The sequence below is a fragment of the Pogoniulus pusillus genome, chromosome 5 (genome assembly GCF_015220805.1).
Source record: "Pogoniulus pusillus isolate bPogPus1 chromosome 5, bPogPus1.pri, whole genome shotgun sequence".
Lineage (NCBI taxonomy): Eukaryota > Metazoa > Chordata > Aves > Piciformes > Lybiidae > Pogoniulus > Pogoniulus pusillus.
In genome coordinates, this window is record NC_087268.1 from 31,731,421 (window position 1) to 31,753,573 (window position 22,153).

Here is a 22,153-nt window from a genome sequence, read left to right on the forward strand (position 1 = left end):
TGGATCAGATGTCTTGCCCCACCTTCCCTCTAGGGCTTTGTCCTATGGTGCTTTGGCCAGCAGATCCCTGCATGCTTGAAGTCCAGGGTCATAGACTTGGAATACATCCTCCTAGATGCCCTGAGGATCTGAAATTGTAGTGCATTGTGGTCACTGCATCCAAGGCTGTCCCAGAGTCTCATACTCGTCACAAGCCCTTCCCTGTTAGTGAGAACAAATTCCAGCATAGCACCTTTTCTTGTTGGTTCTTCTACAATTTGGAGGAGGAAGCTGTCATCTAAGCATTCCAGGATCATCCTGGATAGCTGGTGCCTTGCTGTGGTGTCCCTCCAGCAGATGTCAGAGCGACTGAAAGCCCCATGAGGATCAGGGCCTGTGAACACAAAGCCACTTCTCTCTGCTTACATAGGGCCTTATCTGCTTGGTTCTGTTGGTCAGGTGTACTGTAACATCACCTTCCCCTGTCTTCCCTTTAATCTTAACCCATGTGCTCTCAATCAGCTCATCATCCTTCCCCATGTGAAGCTCCACTGATTCAGGCTGGTCACTGATTTAGAGGGCAAAAACTCTTCCCCTCCTACTCTTCTTGTCCTTTCTAAAGAGCTTGTACCAATCTATCTCTGCCTTCCAGTCATGGGAATCATCCCACCAAGTCTCAGTAACAGCCACTATGTCATGGCTTTCCTGCTGCACAGTAGCCCTTAATTAGTTCTGCTTTCTGCCCAAGCTGCATGCATTTGCATAGAGGTGCTTCAGCTGGGCTGGCCTTGTCACTCTCTTAGGCAAATCCTCCTTGATTACCTTGGGAGGTCCTGGTGCATTGTCCCTAGCTCACCTCAGGGCAACAAGTTGAGAATCCTTACTAGTACATCATCCCTCTGCCCGTGTTGTACTGCCCTACTGTGTGTCACAGGCAGGCCTGAGATTATTAACCTCTTTGCCCTTCAAATCTAGTTTAAACCCTTATCAATGAGCCCTGCCAACTCCTGCCCTAAATTCCTTATCCCCCTCTGGGACAAGTGTAACCCATTTGTTGCTTGCAAGCTCTGGAGCTTTGTACACCAAGCTGTGACTGTAAAATCCAAATCCCTGTCAATGGCACAAGTTCTGGAGTCAGGAATTGACCTATTAGCTCTTTCGATATATTATTTCCTTGTCCATCAATGATGTCAGAAGGATGGAGAACGCAACTTGAGCTCCTGTTCCCTGTACCAGTTGCCCCAAGGCTCTGAAATCTTTTAATTGATTTTACTATCCCTAAAGGGAACTGTTATCCCCAGGGAGGCAAAAGAAAAAAAAAAAACAGTGATGTTGAAAGGAAGTATTTTCTCAGCATACAGCTGCCTCTTCAACTGGCTAGCTGTTGATGTGAGAAGTGTAAGTTCCTATCTTCTTCAGCAGTCTCCACATTTCTCAATTTTATCACTCTTTACTGTATTCAATAGAAGTGGAATAGTAACAGTAAGGACAGAGGAGCCAGGTACAGGGTGTCTTAACCAATCAAACATCCAAGGGACTTGCTCTTCATGCTTTGCCTTGGAGCAGAGGGGTACTCACACAGGTCTTTTTTTCCTTCTATAGCAACTTTGGTGACTTTTACCTTACACAGCTCACTACTTCTGTCCATTCCTTCCATGGTTCCACCCAGTCTAAATACTTTTCTTTTACATTTGAGCAACAAGAAGGAAAGCTACTTTTCATGTGATGCTAAGATATTCAAAGCAGCAATCACAGTGGCTTCACACACTTTCCCTTATGCTGAAGTAGTAGCTATACCAGTAATCACTGTCATATTTAAATACTGGTAAGGCACAAGGGAAATTCATGCTCCCATGAGAGTTGCTAGTCATACCTGCCATCTTAAAAGTTTTAAGAAGTGATTGTTACATTGTTAAAACTTAAGGAAGCAATTCATGCTTTTCAGAAAAAGAAATACAAAGGAAACTCTTAAAATTGAGTCAGCTGAACTACAAAGCAACAGAATTTCCAACATCTAACTGGTACTACAAGTACCATCTTGGGTAAAGATCCTCTGCCATAATAGTGGGATTACTTAGATTTTTATCATGCTTTAAAACTCACCTTCACAATTTATGTCTTAACTAAATGGAGGCCATTACTCTCTGCTATCTATGTATCATAAACCAAGCAAGCCAAATCTTATGTGCAGCATTCCATAAATAATTTAGAATGGCAAATTCATTTCCTTTGGATCAGGAGGACTTTAGCCTTTTGAGAACAAGAAATCTTTATTACTCTTATTAAATATTTACTATATGGCTGTTTTGGCATCATCACAAGAATTACTGCATACAAATGTTATGCATTATAAAACTACAAAAGCTACATTTAAAACATTTAGAAGATGCTGGCAAGCAGACAACACCTGGGAAACACTAACAAAACAGCCTGACTTTCACTGCTGATTCTATCCAGGACAAAAAACAGCCACACAAGACAGCTTAATCCTTTTCTTTAAGGTCAACACACAGTTTTCCATTGAGTGAACATTTGTCACTACCTGGAAAAAAAAAAAAGCAATGAGACAATCAACTTGCTCCTCCATACAGAGTATGCTACAAACCTAGAAAGGTCACAGGTCTTCACTAACTTCATGTATGCACTGATTACAACCATCCCACTCTGACAACAGCATTTCTACCTTCAGAACAGCAAACCTAATGAATTTAATCTGGGTTGTGATTTCCACAAGGCAACCTATAAAATTATTAAGGTGCAATTAAGTCTGCAGTACCACACTGTCTTCTGTATTCCAACCACTGTCACCAAGGGAAAGTTTCAACCTTATTTTAAATCTGTTTTTTTTTCCACCATGCTTTTACGTAGCTGTCCTGGCAGTACCCATATATAACCATATCTCAAAGCAACAGACACAGCAATCTCATTGAAATTTTTGGGTTCAAAAGCACAATTGCCTACTCCAATTAACAGATCTACAGCTTGCACTGCAGCAATAACCACCACAATCACTGGTTTCAGACAGGACTCAGCATGCACTAACACAAAGATTTTTTCCCAGAGAAGCTCCAGCAGAAGGCCAAAGGAACATGCCTTCCATAGCCATCTGATCTCTCTACAAAACTAATAAAAGAAAACATGAACTACTGCAGACTTCTGAAAACCACATGCTAGTGGATAAACTCTTAGATTAAGATTTGCTTCAAGTGAAGTAGTCACAACCACTGCACTCACAAAAGCTTCCCAACCTTACCAGCAGACCATTATTTAAATAAAGGAAAATCTTCCAAAACAGACCTGGACAAGACCAAAACAACGTTGAGAGGGAGTGTCTTGAGGTGATTCTCAGAGTTAAAGCTTACTTTCTGGCTAGCAGGCCAGGTCAAAGTTTTAAGGCCTTCAGCATTAGGACAGTAAGACACCCATTTCAAAAGATACCTTTACATTCTAAGAGCACTCCTAGTAACAAGCAACCAGGCTGCAATACCTACCATTCTGCAATCTGTTTCTAGGAGAACATAGGGTGAACACACTAATATTTCCTCACTCTTAAGAATGAAATAACCCTGAGCTACTGTAGGCTAATTGCTACTGTGCTCAGCGCCAGCTTTCAATCCTCTTTTGCTGCCAGTCTGAACTGCTACTTTCACATGCATCAATCAGATACCCACTAAGTTAAGAACTGCACTTCTTCCTAGCACAGCATGCCAAGACAGCTGGATTGTTTTCTGTAATAACTTGAGAAGGCACTAAAATAAAGTTTTGGCACTGATGTCCACCAAGAGAGAAGGTATTCCCAACACTACAGGAGATTGTGATCATGGTGATTTTAGTACTACAGAATCATGCAAAAATATATTTAGTAACCTAGTAGCATGGCATGATGCTTTCAATCATATGGTTCAGTTTAGTTTGAGGTGGATAACAAGAGCATGTTTTTATGGCTGTAGTTTTCCAAAGGCAGTTGGATCTTCAAAGAAAATAAGGGTCAATTTGTCCCTCCTGCAAAAGAGCCAACCACACAGCAACTGATTTGATCAGCTGGAAATCAGATGATCCACATCAGACTGTGGGAAGGAGGTAAGCAATTTCTATCAGGCAAGAGAATTCATTTGGAGTTACATTTTTCCCTGTAACTTCTTAAAAGGCAGACATTTGAGAAAACAGATAACCTAGGAGTAGATAACCACAGAGAAACCCTGGTAGGGTAAGAACACAGGTTTGAGGAGGATAGCTGAGGAGCAATGAACCAGGAGGCCTGGTAAGAAAAAGACCCATCAGAAAGGCTTTCCAGAGAGATGGGAGCCATAGTAGAATTAGCTGAAGGGGCACTAAGGAAAACCACGGCAGTGGAATTGGATGTGTCCAGACAAATACCAGTATATTATACTGAGATAAAGACCTTCAATATCACTACGTCCAACCATTAACCTAGCACTGTGAAGTCTGCCACTAAACCACATCACTGTTTGCCATATCAATATGTCCTCTCTAGGAATAATGATGCAATTACTTCCCTAGGCAGCCTGTTCCAATGTTTGACAATCCTTTTGGTGAAGAAATATTTCCACATATCCTGTCTAAATCTCCCCTGGCACAACTTGAAACCTTTTCCCCTTGTCCTATCACTTGATACTGGGAAGAAGAGACTGACACCCACATTCCTACAACCTTTCAGGTAGTTGAAAAGAACAATAAGGTCTCCTCTCAGCCTCCTTTTCTCCAGACTAAGCAACCCCAACTCCCTCAGCCACTTCTCATAGGACTCATTCTCCAGATCCTTCACTAGCTTCACTGCAAATCTTCAGACACTCCAGCATCTCAGTATCTTTCTTGTAGTCAGGACACAAAACTGAACATAGTACTCAAGGCACAGCCGCACAAGTGCCAAGCACCCTTCCATACTCCTGACACAGGCCAGGATGCTGTTGAGTTTCCTGGCTACCAGAGTATACTAATGGGTCATATTTAGCCAACAGTCAATCAACACCCTCAGGACCATTTCTGTCTGGCAACTTTTAAACCACTCATGGCTAGAAGTTTGTAGCACTGCATGGGATTGTTGCAACCCAATAGCATGACTTGGCACCCAGCCTTGCTGAACCCCTTATCACCAGACTCAGCCCATCAATCCAACCTGTCCAGATCCCTCTGCAGAGCCTCCCTATCCTCAAGCAGATCAACACTCCCATCTAATTTGGCATCACCTGCAAGTCTACTGAGGGTGCACTCAATCTCCTCACCCAAATGACTGACAGAACCTACCCCCATACTGAGCCCTGAGGAACACCATTTGTGACTGGTTGACAACTGGACTCAACTCTATTACCACAACTCCTTGGCATAGGCAACCCAGCCAGTTTTCTACCCAATATACGCCTATGCAAGCCATAAGCAGACAGTTTTTCAAGTGGAATGCTGTGAGAAAGAGTCTTGTGCTCTACTGAAGTCCAAGAAGACACCTGCAGCCTTTCCCTCATCCACTAAGCAGGTCACCTTGTTATGGAAGAATATTAAGCTAGTCAAGCAGGACCTGCCTCAAACTCATGGTGACTGGGCCTGAATGCCTGGTTGTCCTTTACATGTCATGTGATGGCATTCAAGATGCAACTGTTCTATAACCTTCCCTAGCAAAGAGGTCAGGCTGACCCTTGCATTATGGGGGTTTCATACTGCTCCCTGTCTTCCAGCTTAAGGATCTCGCTTGGCACTTAGTGCCATGGTCCAGTTGATTGGACAGGGCTGGGTGATACGTTGGGCTGAATGATCTTGAAGGTGTCTTCCAATCTGGTTGATTCTATGATTGCTATTACAGACTGAAGCGAAGAAGATATTGAGTACCTCGTCTTTTCCTCATCCTTTGCTACTATGGAGATCCTGCATCAAATAAAGCATGGAGGCTCTCCTTAGCTCTCCTTTTGTTCCATTGTGTATTTATGGAAACATTTTATCATAATTTTTTCACTATAGTAGCAGGATGAAGTTCCAGTATTATGTTTTCTGGTACTGATTACAGCAAGAGCCCAGACTCAGAATTTAAGCCTTTTCAGGAATGCCTCCGGTGTTTGAAAGGCTGCTGTTAACAGACTGCACACCCATGAACCTGGCAAGGTGAGATCAGATGTTTTAACACATTTGATAATGAAGATAAACATTTTTATTGAAGAACCACAACTCACTTGTTTTATGTACACTGATAGGCTGAGCCTAGCATGGAAGGAATTCTTTCAACCTTCTTCTGCAGAATTATGCTTCAAATCATCCTCGTGGGGCAGACGGTCCAAGCTGCCAGATCCTCTTTTTGAAAAAGCCTTTTAAGAGAGTATATCCCACAGTTTAAACCACTTAAGCTAACAGATTCACTTTGCCTTTTTAAGAGCAAGCTTCAATGAGAAGCAGGAATTCTGGTCTAATTTATCAATTTGGTGGTTAAACTCTAAGTAAAAGTTCCAGCAAGCTTCAACTGACCACATAACTGGAAAACAGTGAAGTATTTATAGCTTGATCTCCATCAGCCACCAGCTCACAAACCACAGGACACAATACAACACATGACTTCAAACACATGCTATCAAGTGCTCCAGCTCGTCTTTCAGCCAAGGACTCCCTCTCTTCTATGGAATATTCTTTCACCTTCCTTCTCTCTTTGATATTTTAAACAGAGATAGAAACCCATTGCATTAACATGTTACAAACTATTTTAAGAAAACCTAAGTCATGTATGATGAAATCAAGGACATTTTACTTCCATACTTTCCTTCCAGTTACATAAACTTCACTAATTTTTACTCAACTTATGGCCTCAGAACCTTTCCAGAGCTAGTCGGCTCATAACAGAGTAAGAAGTCTTTCTAGAGCAGCTTACAGTCCATTATCACAATCCAGATTTTTTTCTGCAGTAATGGCACTAAGTCAGTCTTAAAGCAAGTTTATAGAGACAGATGCTATTTTTGATTTTTCTACTGTTCCCATATGCCCCAAACTGAACACCTGTGTAGTTTCAATACCCAAATGCAGTTTCAGAATAACTTCTCAGAGCATATGCACCCGCACCCACAGTCAGTGCTCCATGGCGACACACCTATTTGGTTACCAAAGCTAAGGTAGGCCAGCTTAAGTCTCAAGGGCACATGCATTTGCACACTATTTTTTGCTCAAGTCCAGCAGCTTTTCTTTTCCAGCCTTTCAAGTCACACATGAGCAGCTTCCAAATTAAGTTATAAACATGTAGCCACTTTAGGCTCCAAGAGTGTCCCATTCACAGCTCCCTGCTCAATTAGCTACTCATTAGCATCCTCTTCCATAAAGGCTAGGGCTTCCTCATATATCAAAATCAGAATTAAAGAGCATGAATCAGATCAACAAATTACTCAGCTTGAAAAAAATAATGGAAAAAGGTTTCAGAATAGACACGTGAACAATTAAAGCCCATAAGGAGTAATGACAACAACTGGGTATAGGTTGACTGCAATAATTTGAACTGGGAACAGCTAGGGGAAATACTTGAACCTGGTCAGTAGTTTTTAACGAGCAGACAAACACAGGGAATTTGCTGTGAACCTCTATTATGGCAATCTTAAAGCATGAATGCACAAATGCAGTATAATTACTGCAGAGTGTAACAACCTGTGAAATTCCAAGGTTATCACTTTAAGATGTCATGCAGCTTTATCCACAGAGCCTGTTTTTAACTTACAGTGTCTCATTACCACCTGCTTGGAGATTAAAATCTAGATGCTTGCAGAAGAGGCAAGAGAATGTTTTCTCCATTAAATTAACATTTAACAGAAAATATTTCTTATTTTAGAATTGAAAAAAAAATACAAACTAGAAAAGATCTCACCAGATCATCTATTCACTTTTTCTAGAGCTGAAAACCGTGAAGCATTTTCAGACTAGTCTGATAATAAATTGGATTTGTTACCTGTTTTAGAAACATCAAGTTTAAATAATTATTTTCAGAATAAACTAATTCCAAATACACTTGGTGACACATGTACACCTTGTCTTCATGCAGATAAAAATCTTAATTTTTATGCATTTGACACTGACCATTGCACTTCACTGAAGAAAGCTTCCTGTAGTCTTCCACAGACACATGTGAAAGAATTAAAGGTGCTATAGGCTTTTACAATTTGAACAAAAAGACACCTGTGATGGCTAATATCATTATTTCAATAAAACATGTTCTAATATAGACATGGGAGAATGTGTTAAGCATATAATGGCTGTTCCATTTTCTCCCAAGTCATTATGCTGTGATCAGTTAGAACTTAGAGAAGGACACTCGAGTGCTACAACAACGAGCACATCTCAGGGTTACTTCACAGAGGAAAGGCTGCAGTTACTGCCTGGCTGCTTGGTTACGTTCCCTCCAGTATGTAGTCCCCTAAAGGCTTCTTCTCATTCTATAAATCTTAAAGTCTCTTGACATTTATATAAAAGTGTTACATCCCACTCCTCTCCCAGTAACTCCTTCTCTGATGCCAGATGCTACCCACAAAACAAGTCAGTGTTCTAGGCACGTCTGCAACTTGTCAAATCAGCTCTGACTCAGTCATCACCCTGGAACATCACTGCATCCCAGTTAGAACCACTATGTAGAATCTCAGCACTTGGCAGCTCTTTCCCTCACAGTGAAACTTGCTACTATTTGCTCCATTTCAACTTCAAACCAAAAGGAGCAGCTGACTTCCAGGAATGCACTCACTTATACTCATTGTCCAATGGTTTGTCACTCAGAGTGAAGTAAAACAGCTGTCTCCATCAACAAGCCAACCACAGGTCCAAAAGAGAAGGAAAAACAGTAAGTAAATCTGTCTGTACTGTCAGAATCCTAGCTAGCTTCAAACTAACACTATGACATATATATGCCACAAATACACACCACTGCATCAGCCTGCTTAATATATCTGCTCTGGTCTTTTCCACATACTACAAGAAACTTAAGAGCATGACACCTTTAATCGGTTTAAGTAAGATGTGACAAGATATGGCTGCCTATGACCAGCAGCAGCAGCAGCACCACGAGATGTCTTTATGCTTCCACACTGGCCTAACTGTCCAGTGCCAGGTGGGAAGCTCTGTGCTCAAGTCTGGGAGCTGTAAAGACCACGTTTTTGCTTTTCCCCTGTGTATCCGAGACATTAATACAAATCTGCAGCAAAGAATGCAGTGGCACTTTCCCCTTCATTGCAATACTCTAATATCAGCTAAAAGCCACTTAACCAAGGAGCTGCTATTCTGTGGCAAAAAAAGTCATTACAAGTAAAATTAAGTGGTGTGACTGAAAGCAGAGGGAGAAGACAAGAAAAAACAATGCCATAGTCTTACTAGCCTTAAAGATTTGCAAGTATTTGCACTTCTATCACTTAGTCAACCAAACTTTGGGTTTTGTCATCATTTTTAATGCATGAAAAAGCAATATTTTCAGTTATGTGGAAGAAAATAGCAAATTAATACTGACAATTCAACATTTCCATCAGAAATCTATCATCAAGACTTTTTTTTTTTTAATTATATATATGCTAACAAAAGCTCTTTGAAGAGGTTACAATAGAAACCATTAACAGAACAAAAATGGTCAAGGTTAGGAGTTTCACTTAGGAAAGAAGTCAGCAGTTTAAGAACCTTCTTTTAAGGAAAAAAGCCTTTCAGATTTGAAACTTCTTGGGCAGACAAGAGAGGAGATATAAAACCACAGTGTAGTAGGAAGAGATAAACAGAGTTTTAGAAAAGACTGTTCATGGTGCACTAGTTCAAAAAAGCATATGAAACTTTCCTATTGCTTCTATTCATTAAATACAGAAGCTTAACCTCCTTATGTCAGACAAAAGCTCACATAATCAAGAAGTCATGAATCATGTTAAAGTGATCATGCAGGATTTTGTTTGTTTTGTTGTTGGGTTTTGGGGATGTGTGTCTTTTTAAATTTTCCCTTCATCTCTCCTCTCAGTGCCAATGCACAAGCCCCTCCTCCCAAATTAGGACATCTGGTCATCTGACAACTGTAAATAGTAATCAGTCAGTTAACACTGTTTAAGCAATTAACTGTACCACAGCATTCTTAGGCTAAATTATGCCAATCCTGCAGGTTAGGTTTGTGATGGGTTGTTTTTTGTTTGGTTGGGATTTTGTTGTCAGTGGGTTTTTTTATAAATCTTAGAAAGCGACTGTCACTAAAGCTAAGAATTTTAACAGTTCTGCCCTCACTCAGCCCACTAAGATATTTAAGACCATCTATGTATCTAAGTGGCTACATATCTGTTGTACAAAGGAGAAATTCCTGCACAGAACTTGAAAGTCAACACGAAAGACTGGATTTCATTAGAAGACCTATAATTGTTTAAGGTAGTGAGGTATTCAGAATCTGATACAAAAGAATAAATAGATTAGATACTACAAGAAATTTTAAAACATCCATATATTGTTTTTTAAACATTAACTTCATATAGTTTGTAATAGCTGTGGTTATCTGAGAAATCTTTGATATGTGTATTAAGCATAGATGAACGGTAGATTTTTAGAGTTAAGCTTTCCAGATTCCATACTGGAGGTCAGGAGGCTAGAATTTGAAAGATTAAGATAACTCTTGAAAATCACACTGTTAAGGTAATTCCACTGAAAATTGAAGGAAAAATAAACTACAGAATTTACTAGAAAGGAGTTGGAACATACACACAACAGTAACATTAAGTATATTCCATGAAGAAAATGCAAAGCATTAAACTGAAGAAAAGCACTAACATTAATCAATCAAAATCTGCTTATCATGTAAAGAGCCTTTTTAACCAAAGCAGAAAGTTCATCCTGAACTCACTTAAAATGTGTTCCTGCTAACATCACCATAAAAGTTAATAATTTCAGTTTTGTCAGAATCAATAAACTGTTTTTAGCCTACCTTTGCAGTATCCTCTCTCATACATATATTTCACATAATGTAGGCCTTTCTACAGAGGCACATTTTGTAGTAAGATTAAACAGCAGCCTTGTTTCTAGGAGCCTTCATGGCAATTATATTTTAAATGTCCTCCCCCTCTAGGGAGGGGATTGAAAAAAAAAACCTCCTACAGCATAAGGACATCAACCTTCCAAATAACATTTTTTCCACGTTTGTTATCACTTTCCTCAAAATGCATCCAGTGTTTGGTATGCCATTTCAGTTGCTCACCAGTAGAATTTGGTACTTGGCCCATTTATGCAGCTAAAGTCATAATGATAGCCTAAGAGGTACAAGGATTAAAACACCTGAAGATAGGTGTGCAAAGGCAGAGCATCAAGCAAAAGGCACCAAGACATCAGGGATACTACAAATGAAGACCACAACTCTCCTTGAAATGGTCTTCACAATCCTGGAGCTGGACACTGCTCATTCAGGAAACTCTGTTTATGCCTGAGAAATCCAAGTTTATTTAACTTCAAGTCAACACATGAATAAGATGAGATAGACTACACCTTTTTCTGGACAACCATACTTCAGGAGTATTATAATCCAAAACTAAGATTAGTTTTAACTCTCCAGACTAGCATTCTGCAGGAAACAAAAGAAACTACGATTACCAGTAACCACTAGTAATAAACTTAAGACTGCAAGAGCAGTTTCTGAAGCAAGTGTCATTCAACAATTGTCTTTGTAGCTTCACAGTATACTATCCACAATTCATGGAAGTCAGCCAGTTCTACCATTTACAAATGCACACAGCCACTTTTCCTCCCCCTCATACTAATTATTATACATATGTATATATATATATACATACATATGATATACATTACACATCAAACATTCCAACAGCAGTTATTTTTCATAGGTTTAGTTCGGAATGACCTCTCAAAACAGCTAGCACTAAACTGCTCTACATCAAATGCCACTACCGATTCTACACCACTTTAAGAGAGGCCACATATTCATTACAGTGACATAAAATAGTTACATGAACACAAAGTACAAATGCTACACATTACCTATTACAACAATTTCTGCAAGCAACTAATTAATAGTACTTTGAATCAGAAATATTAGGGTTGGAAAAGACCCTCAAGATCACCAAGTTCAACTGTTAAGCTAATGCTGCTACATCAGTGTGTCCTAAATGTATCCAGAGATGGTGATTCTGCTTCTTCGGGAAGCCTGTTCCAATCCTTGATGGCCTTTTAGGTGAAAAGCTTTTTCCTGATGAAAAGATGTAAAGGGCTATGTAAAATATTAAGCATGAACTGAAATTGCTAATGCAATTCAGACAAAGGAATCTATTTCAGTTCATCTACATGTCTACTTCAAAACATAAATTACAAGCATTAGATAAAGAAAACTACTGGAGAAATAGTTTAACTCTCTGTCCCCAGTTCATCCATGTAATTCTCTCCAGACAAGCACCTCACACACAAGTTTCTTTTTCTGTACATAACTTCACTAGAGCATCAACAGATGTGCTTTTCAGAGGATTTCACAACATCCTATCTTAGTGGTGAAATAGAGGAAGAGCCTAATTGTCCTTAATCCTCTATGTAAAATAGGTTAGATGAAATCCTCTTTCGACTGAAGCAAAGAGATTAGTCGGTGCCACCAGGAAAAAGAAACACTATTCCCCCCTCACCATGCCTCATATCTAAATGAATTTAATGATGGAAACAAATTAACCAGACTCCTATTTCAAAAAGAAAAAATAATCTACAGGGAAGCACAGAATAAATGGAAATGCACCTCTACAAAAACTCCAAACTCTTAAGTTTTCATGCTTATAGTAACTGCCATGATAAATATAAGTAAGAACAAACAACTAAGAACAGTTTCACAGTATCTCAGCTACCAGACAGAGAAGCTTGGTGAATCTTGGCACAACTCTTGACATTGCCAGTTAACTGCATAAAATTTCAGGCAGTATACATGCACATCTGCATGTAATTGTGCATGCATGTTTACAGAAAGAATAAAGGGAGGCAACCATGATTAGCAGGAAAAGCATTGCAGAGCACTGGAGCGATAGCAAAAAAATCCAAACCTAAGACACAGTCATTATAGGCTTATGTTCACACCTCGTTTTCTTGCAACATAGTAACTTTATTATCCAGCCCTTCCATAGAGAAAAGTTGTAAGGGTAGTTTAATCCTTTCTGGTAATACTTTCATCTTTGTCTTAAGAAAAGTTGAACGTGCACAGAAATCACATCCTGATCTGCAAAGGTATTTACATGTTTTACCAGTCTGTGGTCTTCAGCAATGCTCTAAGCAAGCTACCCAGCCACTGGGCTCATCTCAGTCTCCTAGAACAATTCAGCCTAGGCTGCCAGTTTCCTCTTAGAAGTGGTGTTTTTAATCACAAATACTCACAAAATCAAAATCCAAGTTAAACTGAAAAAAAAAAAAACCCACACCAAGAAAAAAAAAAAAAAAAAAAAAAAAAAAAAACAACAACAACACCCACACCCACCACCAAACACAAAAACCCACACCACACAAACACCCCAACCCTGAAACACTTCTCATGACTCAGGGGACATTTGTACCACAAGCTCAAGTGTTTGTGTAATATAGGAAAAGAAACCTTGGTTTGCCTTGTCTACCTGAAGCTGTTGCCATGGCAATTACAGCAGAGCAGATAACAGCATTCCAGCGCCAGTCTGTCTCACAGCTCAGGATGAACCTCAACTGAAATGTCCCTTGACAACTATGCAAATAGAAATACTACATTATTCTGTAAAACGGTAAAATAGTAGAATAAGAAACATTTTTCTGGAAAAGTTTCATCTGCCTGAATATTTACATGAGGAGAGGCAGGCAGTTTTGCTCAGAACAAACACACACAAAAAGACAAACAGTGAATTTAAATCCAGTTGAGTAACAGGTGCTAAAACATCTGCTCAGTCTTTTCTGTGGCATGATTTTCTGTTAGTTTCCACTCCCTGCCACACCTGCAAGTGACAGGAAGGTAGTATCTCACTATTAATTAGGTTGCAGCTCCTCAAAAAAAAAACCACAGAACTGTGTGAGTCACACTTACACCTAGTTAGCAAATTCATTAAACCCATCTAGACAGCACGACCAGTAGCCAGCTATAGTGTTTACGGAGCATTTTACCTGTCAGCGTAGTTACTGTTTTCTATGTGGTTTAGGTTTTAAAGTCCTCATTAGAAAATCCCACTCCTACTTGCCACTTAACATGTCTCAAATTCTATTGTGTGACAGGAGCAAAGAATCAGTCATCAGAGATATTAAGCTATAAAAATACTAAGTTGCCCACTTCCATTCCCCAAAAAAGTGAGGCCTTCCACTTTCAGTATTGCTATTGTAGTGCTTTAAGAAAGGCATAAAAGCAGAAACATATTTATATAATTTTAAAATTGCTTTTGAAAGACAAAAGTAACTATGCAGTTCTCATCTCAGAAAAGACATGTATCATCCATGCTAAAAATGGCAAGGTTAGAAGTTCCTGATCTATTTTAAGTCACTAACATACTTCACTATTTAAATGCTCCAAAAGTGATGTTTTCTACTATCAGAAACCATTTCACGAGTGCAGATGAGCAATATTTTGTAGTCAATAGCAACCAGCTTGTAATATGCACTCTGGCTTCCTGCGAGTGAGCTATTTTACATACATGATGTCCTGTTTTCATTTGCTTATTCTCAAAAGAAAAAGGAAATAGTAAATTATCTAATTGATGGAGAGGGGGGAAAAACAAAGACCATGCAATTCTCCATGTTTATTTCCCCCTCAGCAATAAATAATTTATGAGGAAAAGAGCGAGTGTCTGGGGGTTTTTAGAGTCTCGGATTATAATGAAACTTCTTAATAGTACATTACAAAATAAGAGTGAACACGATTCACTACCAGTATGCAAGAGGTAGATTTACAGGAGGGCTAAATCCTGTCAGCCACATTGAATGTTCAGGAGAATTAACTTCTGAGGTAACTAAAGCTTTCAAACTTTGCTTTTTTAAGTAAAAGGCTGAAAAGTATGCAGGCAGCACTTCATACAGACTCTTCCCCCCAAAATAAAGACAAAAAAAGGCAATTAGGAGAACAACAAAGCAAAGGCGCTTAGGGAAGGAAAGGAATTCAGAAGTCACTCTTCCTGGTAGAGGAAGTCTGTCACATCTTCCACACCGGGAAGAACTGGTGCCCAGGTGCCCACAGCAAGGGCGAGATGAGAGGCATCTCAGGTTTCCAAAAGAAAAAAAAAAGAAAAGTTGTGACACGCTAACTTCCACAGGAAAGGACAAAAACGCACCTGGGACAGAAACAAACACTTAAAAACGCAAGATACTAACTACTGACCTGTGGATACACACATAGCTTCTATGAAGAACATGCTATGTATAATCAGGATGGTTTGTAGACAAAGTCTGTATATAACCATGTTTACATGACTTTTAAAAGACCTTAAGGTTTTGTCAAATTTTATCCTTGGAATTAAAAACAAACAAGCTAACTAACAAAACCCACACAAACCAAACACAGCAAACCACCAGAAAACTCCACAAGGGTGGAGAGAAAGCTAACTGTGAGCAAAAGCAAGAAGTGGAATACAAAGGTACCCTCAGCTGCAACCTGAGAGATGGTCCTTTCAGACACAAACAATTCCAGAGTACCGAAACAATTTTGCCAACTTTCGGGTCAAAGAAGTTATCAAATTTTGCTGTATCAAAGCAAGATCAGTAGAAAAAAACTTTTGAAGCTCACTATTCATATACAAGGCAACATATACAAGTAAAATACATAAGGAAATCTAATCAGAAAAGTTTCAGAGTTGTCCTGCCAATGACAACCATAAAATTATCTAAAGCAATGATCGAAAGCCACAGGCTGCTTTGAATTTTAGTGGAGAACTTGCTAAAAATGTCAAACACAAGCTATTATTCAAGTTGGCCCACTTCTACAAAAATGAAAAATAAAGCATTTATTTGTGAGCTTGTGTATTTCAACTCCTCAAAACTTGTTTGTTTTCAGAAATATCTGCAGAACTAGTAGTCTATACCTTTATTAAATTACTGTTCCTTCTGGATGTAAATCTTATCTGTTGTTACATGCATTTATAGACCATTACACAAGCAACAAATACTTAGCATCCAAATTTGTTATCCTGAAGTAATAGATAAATCTGAAAGAGGAGAAGCAATGAAGTGGCAGGATCTGTAAATATACTATATAATACATGCAAAACTGTTCAGTAATACAGACCTCTGATCTGGTAGTATTTATTGCACAGCCCAAAGCCATTAACCTGAGCAGGAGCATTTACTGACTAGGGCCAGCTGCCTTATAAATACGTAACAGACTGTCACCATAGGCTCCAAGATGTTTACCAACCATTTACTGCCCAAACACACATATGCTGAAGAGTGACGTTTTTTCCAGATTGCCCATATATATCCAAATTCAAAATAGTCACAATATTCAGGAATACACAAACTCACAATCAGCCAGAAACAGTTATCATGAACATACAGAAGACATACATTCTACAGTAAGTAAATAGTCAGTTTATGAAAGGTAAGATGCCATCAAGATTTTTTTTAAGACTACCAGCCATCTCTTAACTATAATGAGGAAGAACTTCAGATGTCCCAAGACTTGCAAGAAATAAGTTACTGGAGGAAACTAATGCAGATGCAATTATACATGCAGAACACACTGCTTAATACACAGTGTCCCATATAATCTAACTATAAAACCATGTATGGACATGGTTTTAATTACCATTGTATGCTTTTTCCCCAAACTAGTGTACTGTTTAATATTAATCTAACAAGTTTCTCTCACTACTGAGCACAGGGCAGGCTTTGCACGACACAGTACGCATCAGTTTGCTATTCTTGGGCCCTCCCCAGGGTTGCACACAACCTCTGAGGAATGCACAAGTAATCCAAGAAGACGACAGAGAAACTTGTTGGCTGATGGAGAAGCAACGTCCAGAAAAAGAGGTTACGTTCTAGAGTATGTGACAAACAGCATACCCTCCCAAAGGCAATTTTCATACTACCTGCACATAACCATTTTTTCCATTATTTGGCTATGGAAATTAAACAATATAGTTGCTAAAATTTAACTTATCGTAGAAAGTTTTTTCAGATTCTGTGGTTTCACTAGCAGTAAAGGCCATCTATAGGGATGTTTTTATTTTGCCGCTTAAGGTAGCTCACACACCTTGAACCAGTAAAATGTACAAAAGAATCTCATTATATTCAATTAAGAAAAGTTATACTGCTCTATTTCAGCTTGCAAGATAAAGAAGCTTTTTGAAAACTACACTGAACTTCAATGAAACAAACACCTTTTATATAGAAAGTTATTTTTCACCAACAGTCTTATAAATTGTGTACAGCTGCAGTAATGGTAAGGGGAAATAAGAGCTGAAGTAAAAACAAATAAATAAAATTTGCAGGATAAAGCCAGAAAAACAGAACTCCAATTTATAAATTTAGTAAGAAAGACACATCATTGCCTCTGTCTTTCCAAGAAGCTACACTATCTCTTGAAGAGACAGGAACTATAGCATCACTAGTGTGTATCTTATTCAAGCCATGTCTTTTTATCTTCCAGGCATTGGAACAGTTCAGTGACAACACTCAGTGTAGGTAAAACAGAAGACAAATAATGGAAAATGCTAACCAGGAATCTGACTTCAACTTGAACTGACAGCACTTGGTCATTGTTACGTTTCCACAGGGCCTTCGAGACACCTCTATTTTGTGTTAAGTACAACTGCAACAGTAAGGGAAATGGGAATGGGAGGACCTTCACAGTTAGGACAAGGGCTCTGCTATTTAACTTAGGCCTTTATGTCCTACAACATAGAGGATGGAGTAAGAATAACTATGCATCACTCTTAGAAACCACCCTATTAGAAATCACATAGCAACTGTTTGTTATCCCAAGATCATACCATACCACCATAAGATCTCCCAGATACTTCATCTCCAGCCTGTACCAGCTAGGGTTCTCAGAATAATCCAGGGACCAGCCTGCTCTGGACACAATTTGCAAAACAAAAGTTCACTGTTCTAGGACATCTACCCTTAAAAAGTTTCTGTACAGGTTTTCATTAAACCCAAGCCTACATTTCCTTTGATATAAGCATAAGATATACCTATCCTCTCTGACTGTTCTATAGATGCATCACAGCCTCATTTCCCTTATTTGAAAGCAATTTAGCAAGAGACAAGCACATCTACACATGTGAAGCCTGGCTGGAGCATACGGAGCTTGGGGGAACAACTACGGAGCAATACTGCTGACACATGCACCCGCTGCTCACGTATGGTAGTCAATTTCAGGCTCAGCATCCTTTTTCACTGCTGTAGTCGTACAAAAGTACTCAAACCATGGACACTTAAATTTAAAAAAGAAAAAATCCTACAACACATGTGCAACAGCTTGCCAGATTTTGATGGGTTTACTGAAATGATGAACACATTTACTCACAGAAACTTTTCTTCAAAATTGTCTTTCCTTGAAAGAAAGGATTTAAAATTAAGAAACTGAAGGAATGCAGAAGTACAAGAAGCAACAGGTGAAAATATACAAGGCAGCCAGGAACAGCTAGGCAATTAACTAGATGTAGCCCACCAGCACACATATGATATAGAAAACTCTGATCTAGGAAGCAGAAATGCTTCCATGCATGGGACAGAATGTTTCATCTAGCTCTTAGACTGCTGAATACTCTCAACAGCAGCGCCAGAGGGTGATGACAGTCCCCAGCTTGAGCTTTTAAGTGCCTTATTTTCAAGATACTGTTTTCTCATTTACATCTTTATCTCTTAAAAGAACTACTGTAGATACTCTCAAGCCTGCTTCTTTCACGATTGATGCTTAAGCCTATTTTGGAAGGGAAGTTTTCAACATTACACAGAAGATAGGCTCCAGTATGCTCTGTGCACAATGAATGCACTATTTGTACAGGCTCCAGATGGGAGCACGTGCAAACATCTTGAATCTGACCGTTAATCGGCACTGACAGATCACTACACCCAAACTGATCCTGCACGCTTCCAAACAGACTTCAGCACAGCTCACCTGAGTTTTGCGTATCCCCAGAGACTACTGCTTCTCTTATACCTCATCATATTTTGAGAATTCTCCTCATTCCTCAAGGGACACTTTCTAAGGATCCATATACACATAGCTGCTTCCAATGTTCACCTCTCCATTCTCACCTCATTACACATAATACCCAGTTGTAAAGAGGAGGCGGAGAGGGAGGAGAGTAATTCACAGTTGTTTCTTTTACCTCTGCTATTCTTTCTCTGAAAGAAGACTTCGGCCTATACAATGTGGAGATAGATACCTCCTGACATGCACAAAATTGAGTATATATTTTTGCTTGGTCAGAGTACAAAAGTTTTCTCACAGTACTTCTTGCTTAAGAAGATAAACGTATTTGTAAATGTCAATTATGTGTCCCAATCTTCCGTTTCTTCTACACTCAAGAGCAGACATCTGCAGTTTCCTCGTACTGGTGGTTCCTAAGAAATGTATAACCCCAAACTTTCTGACAAACCATCAGATTACTAAAAACATTTCCCTGAATTAAGGGTTAATTAAAACCACATTCACACTCACTGACAGACCTAAAGTTACACTTGGACCCACTCTAATGTACTACTTACTGATCTGCTCTTTCAGATGGCATGGGTTGTGAGAAACATACTGACCAGCTCTGCTCGCTTTCCTCAAAATACAGCAAGTTCAGCGTGTTTGAATCTTACCACGCACAATTACAAAGAACTTGGGACTGTTCTCACTACTCGTCAGTGTATCTAGATACAAAACATAGCTTGAATCAATCTAAACAGGGAAGTGACAGAATTGAAAGGGGGGGGGGGGGGGGAAGCTTTATCTTAGAGTTTTTATCTGTCCTGATAACTACGTATCTCAGCATGCTGTAAACTACATTGTTCTGAACTTAGGTCAGTCCGTTCTGGTTTAGAGAAAGCCAGCCCCGCAGCCGGCTATCCGGGGAGAGGACGACAGGGAACCCATCAACCACCGTTGCACCCTCCGTTTACAGAGGGAATCATGTGCGGTAACCCCTGAGGCTCCCCCAGCCGCTTTGCAAGTCATGGGACCGCCAAACTCCTGACCCAGCCCTTTCTGCAAGCCTGGGGCCAAAGCGCGACGCAGCTACCCCACCGACATTCGCACGCCTCGGCGGTGTTTCCAGCCTCACAGCTCCGCCTCAGCGAGGGCTCTGCCATACGCCAGGTGTACGAGCTGCACTTTCAGAACAAGCCCTAGAGAGAGAGCTCTGGGGCTGGCGGGGCCCCGCCGGGACGGGGTCGGCCAGCGGTACTCACGTATCTGCTCACGAGGGTCCGGAGAAGGCTGCAATCCATGGCGGGCGGCCGCCGCTGCCCGGGCAGTCAGGACCGCGCGGCCGGGTGCTCGCCGGTGCCACCGGGCTCCCTGGCTCGCCTCACTTTCCACATGCAGGGAGCCGCGCTCGGCCGGCCACACCGCTGTTATCCCGGCCCGGAGCTTGCCGCCGTCCCCGGCTATGCCACGTGCTGGCCACCGCCACTGCGGCGCGGCGACCCACGGCCCCTCATGCCCCACGCTGCTGCCACAACACTCTGACGGAAGGGAAGCGGGCAAGATAAACTGCCACCAACAGCCGCCGAGCCGCCTGGCCAACAACCTCCGGCGCGAGCCGCCCAGATCTCTACCCCGTGGGCGGGAGGAGGCCACCCCCGCGCCCCTGCCTCTCGCGCACACCGACCGGTACCGACCCGACCCGCCTCGCGCCGCTCCCACTTTGATCTCGTCGGGCGGCCCCGGCGGCGCACGTCACGCGGGGCGGGCGGGCGGGCATGCGCGCGCTGGCGACCCCTCCCCCTCCGCCCCCGCTTCTACACACGGTGCGGCGCGCGGCGGCGGTGAGCTTTGGTGTCTGCCGTTGACATCCGCTTGCTGGGGGACTGCCCGCGCCGGCGCTTGGCCCGGGGGTCAGCGCGAAGCCTTCCGAGAGGAAGAAATCTGTAACAAATCTCCTCTGTGCATTCGACTGCCCCACTGATTCCCCTTCCCGGCAGCGCTGCCTGGCGCGGATCGCGGCAGAGCGAGAGGCCAGGTGGGAGAAGCGCGGCAGGCGCACCACGCCAGGGCAAGGGGAAAAGTGAGGTAGCAGAGAGTAACAAGGAACGGCCGCCGCGCCCTTCCGGACACCGCCAAGGCCCAGGTGTTGGCGGCCCGCCGGCGTTGAGCACTACCGAGGCGCGAGGTGCCCTCCCGTCCGTGGTCGGAGTTGAGGGGAGGCTCTCCCTGCTGTGGCAGCCCAGCTGCCGCCTGAGTGTCATGCACTTCTTGTTAGACTTTAAATACGTTTAAATAACTGTCATGGAAACCACCCTGCGGGTCTAAATTGTATTAGAGGTCAAGTCTTTGGCGTAGCCCGGCGCGTATGCGTTCACGCCCAGGTATCTGAGGCCGGGCATTGCTTAAGGGACGGCGGTGGAGAGGCGCAGCATAGGGTCTGGATACAATAGGTGGAAACATCTTCATTTGTACAGCGCAGCAAAAGCAGTTGAAAGAATGTCATTTTACAGCCTCAATAAGCCTGTAAGCAATAGAAATTACTTTCCGTCGGAAGGAACACTTCTAAAGGCCTTTGTTTTCAGCTGTTGTGTTTTCATGCCATTCATGATGAAGGACTCAAAGTGTGCAGTCTTGTAGGTAGTCTCAAATCATTCGTGTGTTACTCTGTACAACTTAACATAGAACTAAAAAGTTAAATACTTTCTCCAAAATAACCTGGAACTTGCTCATTCTGTGAAATTCCACATTTTACTGAGGAAAATAACAAAACCAAAAGCAAACAAAACCAAAAGCAAGCAAAATCAAAAGCATTTTATACCTGCAAAAATCCAGTCTCATCTTAAGCACCAATCATGTAAGTTGCCTTTTATCGCATAGCTCCTGGCTGAAAGTGGGCAATCATAGCTCTGTTTTTTCTGTTGTCACAACTCAGTTGTTCAGCATGAAATCTATCCCACAGAATACTTAAGTTTCTAATGCATCTAACGTGCAGGGGGAAACAGAGATTGCACTATTTTTGATCTACCACATAAATACTAAGAGGAAGGACATATGACTGATCTGTACAGGTCACCTTTAATTTGGATGTATTATATACGTTCAGCATTTTTTATTACTGGTTAGATTGCAAAATGTGTA

At 41.1% G+C, this 22,153-nt stretch overlaps 1 protein-coding gene across 6 annotated transcripts in view; it reads right to left on the reverse strand.

Moving 5' to 3' along the window:
* The window catches only part of ATP11A (ATPase phospholipid transporting 11A), a 139,433-nt gene extending 118,480 nt beyond the window's left edge, over positions 1 to 20,953 (reverse strand). For all 6 annotated transcript variants that reach the window (XM_064143727.1, XM_064143728.1, XM_064143726.1 and 3 more), the window contains exon 1: positions 20,278 to 20,953. In XM_064143727.1, coding sequence (XP_063999797.1) covers positions 20,278 to 20,316 — 39 coding nt within the window. In that variant the 5' untranslated portion in view covers positions 20,317 to 20,953. The remainder of the gene's footprint in view (positions 1 to 20,277) is intronic.
* Between the last annotated feature and the right edge of the window lie 1,200 nt (positions 20,954 to 22,153).